We start from the raw sequence: 9921 nt of genomic DNA, 5'->3' as shown, positions 1-9921 counted from the left end.
CAAGGTTGGAAAGAGGGGAAAGGAAAACGAAGCCATTTGGTGGAAATCACCAGTGGAGAGAGAGAAACACAAACAAGGGGGACCAGTACAAATTCTAGCTAACAGATTAATAAATTATCATTGTCCAGGCTACCTACCAGTAAACCTCCTGTATACAAGCAGATCAATTCTACTAAAAATAAATCTCATAGCATCAAAATCATGACATGACAAACAGTGCTGTCAAATTTAGGACTTGCCAATGTCATCCTAAAAAGGTAATATCCCAGTGTGTTAAAGTTCAAAATAGGAGATGTCCTTATGTATAACTCCAGGTGTCTCACAGTGCTGCCATTTGTATGAACAATATGCCACTGGTCCTGACAAGGTTACAAAGTTTGTCAAACCAGTCTGTTTCTTCCTGATTTCCTGACCCTGAAAGCAATATGGCTGTTTTATCAACCCTGTAACAATGCTGGCCAAGAGTTTGATATATTCTCTATGGACCAGGGCTGCAATCTGGAAGCTCCCTGTCCTTCCATCCAGTGTGACGCACTCCATGTCTACCTAATGGACCAGTCGTCCATTTGCTCCAAGAACCTTGTTGGAGATATTCAACTTTGCACAGATGTGTCACATATGTGAGATGTGTTGAAATTATTATTTAACATTACGTACACCAGCTACTTTATTAGAAGTGCTGTTTTATTTAAAACACCTCTTGCGTAAACACACTTTGTGTAATTCACCCTTTAATTCACCCTATAGCCATTTTCTGACCATGGGACCACTGTTAACTTGATTTTCTTGAATGGCAACAGTGTGTGTCAAAACCCCAGCAATAGTACTGTGCCTAATAAACTTGTACCAACTCAACATCCACAACTATACTGGTACCAGGTCATTGTTAATGGTGTAGTTAGAAAGGCCAACTACTCCAATAATATTTAATTAGCAATGGTGCTGTGATTAGAAATTGATCAGTCACACAGCTTTATCAAACATTATACCATTGCAGTTAACATTTTTCTGCCACTTGTAGCAGTTCCAGATTGGGTCTTTAAATCTACATAAAGTGTAAGATTTTGTGATTTTTAAAAAATAAAAATAAATAAATAAATAAATAATAATACATTGCCAAAACGAATAAAGGGAAAAAGCTTGCACAGTTTTTAATAGAGTTGGGATTGATACACGATGCCATTGTCCATTGTCGATGGCTGAGACTCATCATGATGTTGAACCAGATGTCACAAAAAAAATGTCATGTTTTTTGGTGGTGTTGTTTTTGTTTGTTTAGGGCACATATATGTAATTATAGTAATTAATATCATATCTTGTGAGTTTGTGAAAGCACAAGCTTAAAAGCCTGTTTGGCCAAACTAAAGCACATGATCTTGGGCTTGGAAATCCATTAAATATCAACCAGAATGAATAAGATGATGACATATTTTATTATGCAATGCACATACCTTTAAAAATAGTTATCTATAAATAAATTATTCAAAAAACTTGTCTGTTACCTTCACTCTGAAGCTGTTTTAAGCATTGTGGGTGGTGGGAGAGTGATTCAGAGCCATGTCTTGGGGAATCTGTGGATTGATGTGTGCTCCTCTATACCAGAAGATATCCATAATAGTGAACCAGTGGTGAAAATGGGGACTTACACTGAATTGTGAAATCACACTTACATTAAAAATTTGTTCTTGCTACTTTTTGGATAGTTTATGCATTTAAGACAGCCCTCAAAGTAAGTAGTGCAGACACATTTTATGCAGTAGTACTAAACTTATTTGAATTGATCATAAACTGCAAGTTACTCAATTTAAGCACAATACTTGATTAAACACCAATACAGAATAGGAGTAGATGATACAGATTTTTGTATCTCATGGGCATCACCCCATTCCAGTGATTAGTGTTAGTCAAGTGGCACTACTTGTGGGGTATCCAGATCATATGCTACTTAAAAAACAAATACTTCACAAATGTCTGGCGCAGGAGCACAGAGGCTAAGGATCACTTACCCCAGCTAAGAGCTCTCTACTTCTGAGAACAAGTATCCCTTGGAAGGAAGACAGACCCAGGATCAGCTTCCAGGAATTTCCCCTCTTGGCCTTCTCATCTAATGAACCAGTGATTTAAGATTTTAAGATTTAAGAAGACATTACTTCTTTATGCTGATCTGAAATTAGTCTTCAAACTCTGAATATTTAACAAGTAACAGAACGACAATCTTTTCAGCATTAATACCTAAGGAAAAACCAGGCATGATTTCCTGACCTCAGCCAGTTATCAGGTCTATTTGACCTGTTTCCTTGTCTCACAAGTAGGCTATGCATGATGTACATTTCAGGTGAATATCATGATATGGTCTGTAAAATTTAAATCGTTATGTGTCAGTGCAGCACATGAACAGGAAGATTTTTATTTACAGTGTGTTAAATGGTGGGGTTCCACCAGGTTCCAAAAGTAACAAACTTACCACACTGTCATCAGTGGCAATGCTGGTAGCCATGACAACAGGGATCAGAACTCCAGTCTGCACCTCTCCCATCTTTTATTTATCAGCCTGTAGTTTGAGAAGCAGCATCCTATCATGACTGAGAAGCAAGCTGCGCTTACATGCATGCATTGTTGCCACATGTTTGAATGTTAAAGCTTCAATCACAAATGGTTTTACAATCAAAAAACTCAAAAGGTTTTAGTCATGTTTCAAATGAATACATCTTGTGGTTTTACATAATCCAAACACGAATGTGTAATCTTTGAAATTAAGGCTAATGATTTGGTGTTTGGAGTAGATTCATGCTAATTAACTGGTCTATATATTGGATAATATACATTACAAACGCCAATCTGTATATTGTAACCAAATAAATGCTAGTTATAAATGGCTTTTGGTCAGTTTGAAATTAATGTTAATGAATTGATGGGTGGAGTGAAAGCACAGGTAAACATGGATAGGTTGGAAAGGAGGGATGGTATGACTGAGGGTGTGTGAAAATAAATCTTAGTAGTAAAATAAGGTTATTGCTACTGAGTGCATGACAAAGAAATTCCTTGACCTTCCTGAGTTGGCGTTCTAACAGACCTGGCCCTGGACACTGACTCTCTATTGTTGTGTCACACATCAGAATTAGAGACTATAATGTCAATATAGTCCCCCAATCCTAGTTCACTTTTGTTATCTTTTGTTCAATATCATCCATGCCATCATGATGTCCAGTGTTGACCAGAGGAGAATAGGTTCCCCTTTATGAGTCTTGGTTCATCTTGAGATTTCTTCATCTCAGCCTCGAGTTTTTTCCTCACCACTGTTGCTTTTGGCTTGCTCTACTGGGGGCTTGGACCCAGACATATGTAAACAGCTTTGTGACAGTTTTGTGACAACAGCTGTTGTAAAAAGCACTATATAAATATACTTTGCTTTGCTTTGCTTAATGTCCAAGTAGGGGCATGGGCTTTGGGCAATATGATTGTGTAAAAGGGGTCTCACAGAACATGTTTCCTGAGGCTACGCTTGGTACTTACTGCCTTTGAAATTCTATTTAATCATATAGGTATGACTCTTATCTTTATTTTATAAAGGATATGATTTTTGTTATAAAGAACACTAAAGTTTTGATGTTATAAGAAATCACTGGTCTGTCATGCAAGTTGTTGTATAATTATTACACCACTGGGGAGTGCCAGAGTGCATTTGTCATATTATGGATGCTGAATCCAAGGAAACACAAAGGAAACACGTGGTTCTCGGCTAAGACAGCGAAAAGTTGCTTGATGTGTAAATGCTTTCAGCAAGAGAGTAGGCTGGCTGGTGCCCCCCACCTCCAGGCCTTGGGCTGTTGACTGGGGTGTGGGCTCGGGTACTCTGGACCTAGCCGCAAGTCTCGCAGAGAATCTCCTCAGTGTGAGGCATGTTGGGGCATGTTCCTTGCACATCTAATTATATCAGCGGTGAAATGTAATCGTACTACAGAAGCACCAGTACTTCTAAACGTGCAATGTGCAGCTTGCATGTAATTACAGTGTTACATATTTCATTATTGCAATAAACTGCTTTGAAGGTTGTTTGCTTAATAGCTTGCTATTACTATACAGTAGTGTATTGTACAATGCACATAAAAATGTTTTGCTCATAACATTTATCCATAAAACCATAAACTAATTTAATTAGATTTAATTATCGATTTTCCTTCAAGACAAAAAAAAGATCTCATTAATTTTTTATGACTCTATAAACTACACCCTGTGTACTTTCAAAAATATCACGAAATGGAGTCGTTTAGAAAAGAAAGCTCCGTCGCTCAGACTACGAGGGGTGCTCTGCAATCAGACCCAGGCGAGCAGGATGCCAACCAGGAGTTTTATGTCAGGTACAAGCGCACCAGCACAGCCGGAGAGACGCGCCGTCAGTCCGCGCTTGTTTCGCGTGCCAGTGAAATTTCAGTCTCGTGTTTGCATACGTTGGAATGTGTCTGCAACCCCCTTTGTTATGGTGAGAAGCAAGAATGCAGTCTCCCCTCAATTAAAATTCCTTTCGTTGACCTCTTGACAAAAGGTATTTAAGGCAGAAGACATTTGATTAACAATGCGCCTGGTTATTTGATGTAGTTTTATTGTTGCCAAAACGGTAAGTGGGACTGAGCATGCATATCAGAACGGATAGATATTCAAGAGTATCTTATGTTATTCGGGTTGACAAACGTTTGCTGTACAGATTATGAGAGGCTGTTATTCCTTAACAATATATAGGATAACGCGAAACTCTTATAAAAAAATAATACATAGATAACTGTTTTCCTAAAACGGTGTTTTGACAAGGTTAATCATATTTTTATGCAGTTCTTTTAATCACTGTTTTGAAAATCCAAGAAAAGGTTTACAGTGTTCGGAGAAGTGGCTTGAAGTTTATTCAAGTAAAAGTTCTTCCCAGACCTAAGTTCGTCCTATAACGTTAATGCTCTCTATCTTGAATCACTCTGTCTACACAGTGCAGCTCACACATGCGCAAGGGGCAGTCGGGGCGATGGGCGGGTGTTGGTATAAATTGCCTCTCACTACCGTTCCCCGACTGTCCTCTGAACTCTGAGACAACCTCAAGCATCATCATTCACACAAATGCAACAGCTCGGAAACTAAACGGACCTTCTGGGACTACCCACTGCATTTCAAACCAGTCGAATCACTCTTTCATTTAGAACAGGCGATGGAGGATCAGCAGAGAGTCACCGATCACTCTTCTTGTAGCTCGTGCAAAAGAACGGTGAAGCGAAAAACAGCGGTAAGAGCAGTGAAATCTTAAACGATCTCATTTTTTGCCACTTATTCTGTGATGATTTAGTTATTGAAGCTACATGTTCACAATCAGTACTTGCATTTTTGTGAGGAGTCAGTATAGGTATAGTCTAAATAAACGACATTCATACGGACGTCAGTTACAAATGATTGTTATTGTAAATAGCCTAGTGTTAAATTGCTTTGATGGGGCAGATGTTTGGCGGTGTGATTATGCAAAAACTTCCATGCAATTAAATGCTGCTCGAAGATAGCTCATCCCAGTTGATAAGTAGCGGTGCTTTGCGTGGGTCAGTCCATGATCGATTTAAATGCAAACTTGTTTTCCTTTTGCAGATGACTTCATGGAGTAGAATTTGGCTCTTCACAATGGCATTGTCACTGTACTCATTACAAGCCTCGGCAGAGACCCTCTGCGGAGGAGAACTAGTGGACACGCTTCAGTTCGTGTGTGGAGAAAGAGGCTTTTATTTCAGTAAGTTTTAATTTACTGCTACTCAAGGCAATGTAGGCTGAATGTCAGCAGGTTTAAACTGGTTACTACAGCCCACAAACCAGTCCTTTACTAGACAGCAATCCAGGCTATCTATTCTAAATGGCTAACGCATTTTCTCTCCTGCTGCGTTTTTAAACCAATAGGATGGTTGCATGGGGCACCTGCATGACTTTTTCTAAAGTTACTCATGTATAAATCGGAGGATGTCTTTTTGTTCAACAAGCAGTGTTACATAGTTCACACACCTTTACTGGCCTATCCATAACGTAATTCATGTGATTATGTATGCGTTTAACAGAGTTCTCATATTCATTTTCATAGTATTTTTAGGACTATTTTTTGTTTCATTTTTATTGCATGTTTTTTTTCTGGATCTCTTAAAAAAAAAACTGAGCATGTGTTTCTTTTAACTCTGTAGTGTTTGAAGGCATTTGGTGCAAATGATGAAATTAGATTAGCTTCCCCCCTTTCTACCTTATCTCACTTTCTCTCTCTTCTGTGAAATGGGGGACTTCCCCTCATGCTTCTCCTGTTCTTCTTTATCTTTTATCTGTGTTGAGTAGACAGAAGGCAAAAGGTTAAAAGATCCATTTAGCATTGTCATTCAATCATTTTTGCAGAAACTATTGTTTCTTTCTTCCCGTTTTGAATAGCTAAAATGAAGTTTATTAAATAGTAAAACTAGTACTACTACTAGTACTATGACTACTAGTCAGTGTAATGTGAGTCACTGTAAACAGCCAAATACCATATTTTTTATGTCTTGCAAATGGAACATTTAGACAGCTATCAATGAATTAGGGGCTTGGGGTCCAGGGCATCCCCAGTGTTGATGCTTTCCCTCCATTAACCCCCTCCCCCTCTCCACCCCTCAGGCAGGCCCTACAGATCAAACGGCCGGCGTCCCCAGAGAGGCATCGTGGAGGAGTGCTGCTTTCGGAGCTGTGATCTGCACCTGCTGGAGCAGTATTGTGCCAAACCTGCAAAGTCTGAGCGCGATGTCTCTTCCACTTCGCTGCAGGTTGTCCCAGTGTTACATACCCTTCACAAGGTATGTGTGCCAGCTTAGCTGGCCACCGAACTGTAGCCTGCCACTGTGGTTCTGCTGGAGTGTAAGCACATCCACTAGCAGAGAACATTTGTTGTATTGAGGAAATATCGGTGTTTAGCACACCCCATCTGAAATGGCTAAATAGTTATGAAAACAGGCCTGCACAATATAGACAAAATACTGTTACAATTATATATATGATTACCATGTGCCTTGCATTTCATTTAAAGCTCAGTGGTGAAAACTCTATATGACGTGGTTAAAGATTAGTGTTGGTGTTATTTTGACAAATTGATTTACATATGTTGAAGATTTATGAAAACCCCCAATGAATATAGCGGTTAGGATGCTCAAAGCACGCAATAAAACGTTTTGCGTTGTTAGAGGGCTCATTGGCATATTGTAGCCTTCTGCTGCATCTATATGGCTAATCCAGTATTGCAATTACAAATAACAGTCGATATATCGCTTAGCCCTTGCGGGAAAAACAGCCGAAAACGGTTGACGTCGAGCTGGCAACATGGAGACTTACAGATCGACGAGCACATGGCCTTGGTAACACGACGCCAGTCTATTGGACAGCATTTGGAATGATGTCTTTATTCAAAGCACCAAAACAAGTGCTGTGTCACATTTTGGTGAGTTGTTACACCATGTGGTCTTGGCATGAAAATATGCTAAGCGCTGGCAAGGCTGTTGGCCAGCTGGCTAGGGCTTGAATTTCAAAACAACAAAAACAAATAACCCAACAACACAACAATTGGGCTACACTTAAGAACAGCACATTCGTGCTGAGTGGGTGTATGGAGTCACGCTCTCAGCACACCCTCAAGTCACAGTGGCCCCACACACAGGAGGGCTATTCTTTAGCCGGCTACCTTGACGTTTTCGGGAGACTGTTGCTGGTCCATTATAGTCAGTAATAACTGGAATGTGTTGGCTGTACCAGACTGGGGAGCTGGGGCAGAACAAAAGGCAGCCTATGTCTGAGATATGGGTCATAACCCCACCATTGCGAAACGCTACATGCCACATTTGAGCAAGAGGCACTCTACTAAGTAAGCACCATTCTGTTGACCGTCAAAGTCTTTAACAAGCCTGGTGGAGTAATTTAGGTGGTGAGATGGTGAACAAAGTGTATGCCCGGAGATGAAAATGAGGCGTGGAAGTACACGAGCCTTCTAGAACATTTATTGAGCCTTGTTGCAGAGTAATCTCAGAGAATAAAGCTGGTTACTTAAAGTGATAAATCTGTTCTCTTTTGCAGGAGAACTCAAGGAGGCCCATTAATGTGAGGTTTTCCAAATATGATGTGTGGCAACAGAGGGCTACCCAAAGGCTGAGGAGAGGAGTACCTTCCATCTTTCATGCCAGAAGGTTTATGAGGCAAGTTGACAAGATCCGTGCCCAGGAGGAGACTGACTCACACCGGCCTCTGATGACCATGCCTAGCCGACACCCACCTATCCTCCATCGCACCCAGAGACATGCCAGCCAGAAGTGAAGCCAGAACTGCCCAGACATCAGAAAACAAGGGATTATAACCCCCGGCCTGCATCAACAGAGGCATTCTTTGTGAGCCTTGCCATCAAGCATCCTTTGCAAATACAGATATGAGCATTCTGTGTTATGTCCCACCTAACCCAGCTAAAGACTTGTTAGCAACAGAGCTGAATGTACGAGTGATGGATCAGGCAACAGGAGAGATGAATATGGTGTCTGACTAACAGAGTGGACGCCCAGAACTGATACAGTTGAGTTTCCTGGCGAGTGTGACAGTCTTCCTTCCACAGCATCCATCTCTGAGACAGTGACTTGTCTCTTTTGCACCTGTGATTCTTAAGTTACACTATAGGAAACAATTTTTATTGAAATTAGACTCCTCTATACGCACCTTTCAACCAATACCCCCCTCCTTCCCCTTGGTGGTGCAATAATGAAGAAAAAACATCGGCACATTGCACAAGGCCACGAACAATGATAACGGCACTATTTTTTTACGGACTGCTCGATATGATAATTTTATGGTGCTACCTTTGGGAATGGACTCAAAGAAGAGATTGAAAGCAATCTGCTCTCGTCAACATGTTAAACTTTCCGTTTTAGGAAATGCAAGGCATTGAACGAGAGGCAAATTGAGTGGCTCGACCGGGGACGAGCTAAAGCAACTCAGACTGTGCTCTGAGATCCACTGCGTGGGCTCCAGGGAGAGGGGATGTAGCCCAGGGCTGCCTCATGAGCTAGCTTCCAGACAGCATGAGGGAAACATCAAGGAATACCATTGCTGAGGACATTTTGCAACCAAGTTAAGTTTGGACTTCGAGTGAGAGCAGTCTTAAGATGCCACAGACCTGTACCATAACATTTCTGTTTCCAGTCTAAAACTTTGCCATTTTATCAGTCATTTCCTGTCTTTACTACGTATATACAGTACAAAAAGAATGGAACAATCATTTCAAAGGGAAAACAGCAATAATGTCTTCTTGCATATTTTCCATGTACAGCAGCAGTATTCCAGTGCTTTTGCTTGAAATGAAATACTTGAATATGTATAATTAGTCTCCAGGGACATCATGTCATCGATCTTACAGTAGTATGAGCAGTTCTTTTGCAAAATGAGCCTCCGAGCATTTTTCTTGGTTCAGATACAAGTAATGGCACTGTATAAAGGCATTATTTATTTTGATATAAACATATGAAAAATGGTCCCAATGATGGCACACATCCATAACTGGCAGATTTGTGTTACAGTATCATTTTATTTGTACTGCTCATGTATGTAGATGCTTTGTACCAAAAAAGTTTTCTCTTTTTTAAGTAAAGTCAGTGGAAGCTTCAAAAGTGTGTCGTCTTGCTTTTTACGGGTGCCCAACATGGTTTTGCCTGCTGCACATGCACTGTATTCACAGGAATGAGATTAAATTTATCCATAACTTACAGCAGCTGCACAAATAGTGGCATTTCGTAGAGCGTATATCCTGAGTCAGCTTTTGCGTTTTTGGTGCTACACTGATCATTTTAAACAGGCAGTGACCTGGCCTCCCCCAGGGGAGGGTAAAGGCTAGAGAAAAGTTGCTGTTCATCTTTTACAGAC

The 9921-nt window shown here is 40.5% G+C and overlaps 1 protein-coding gene across 2 annotated transcripts; it reads left to right on the top strand.

Moving 5' to 3' along the window:
* The first annotated feature begins 5052 nt into the window (after positions 1–5052).
* Positions 5053–9662, top strand: igf2a (insulin-like growth factor 2a). Of its 2 annotated transcripts, none has more exons than XM_027013840.2 (4): positions 5053–5266; positions 5617–5755; positions 6652–6797; positions 8095–9662. In XM_027013840.2, exons 1-4 carry the CDS (start codon positions 5192–5194, stop codon positions 8329–8331), a joined length of 597 nt encoding a protein of 198 aa, XP_026869641.2. In that variant the 5' UTR covers positions 5053–5191; the 3' UTR covers positions 8332–9662. The 2 variants fall into 2 exon arrangements, with proteins under 2 accessions (XP_026869641.2, XP_026869640.2); XM_027013839.2 differs by having other exon boundaries at positions 6652–6827.
* The last annotated feature ends 259 nt before the right edge of the window (positions 9663–9921 follow it).

This window comes from Electrophorus electricus, chromosome 21 (assembly GCF_013358815.1).
Source record: "Electrophorus electricus isolate fEleEle1 chromosome 21, fEleEle1.pri, whole genome shotgun sequence".
NCBI lineage: Eukaryota > Metazoa > Chordata > Actinopteri > Gymnotiformes > Gymnotidae > Electrophorus > Electrophorus electricus.
This window is presented reverse-complemented; position numbering and strand designations above follow the sequence as displayed.

Excerpts from the sequence above, each read along its gene's own strand:
- igf2a (XM_027013839.2), top strand. The coding sequence starts at position 5,192 with ATGGAGGATCAGCAGAGAGTCACCGATCACTCTTCTTGTAGCTCGTGC. Across the intron at positions 5,267-5,616 it reads CGGTGAAGCGAAAAACAGCG|ATGACTTCATGGAGTAGAAT; the intron begins GTAAGAGCAGTG and ends TTCCTTTTGCAG. Across the intron at positions 6,828-8,094 it reads TGTTACATACCCTTCACAAG|GAGAACTCAAGGAGGCCCAT; the intron begins GTATGTGTGCCA and ends TCTCTTTTGCAG.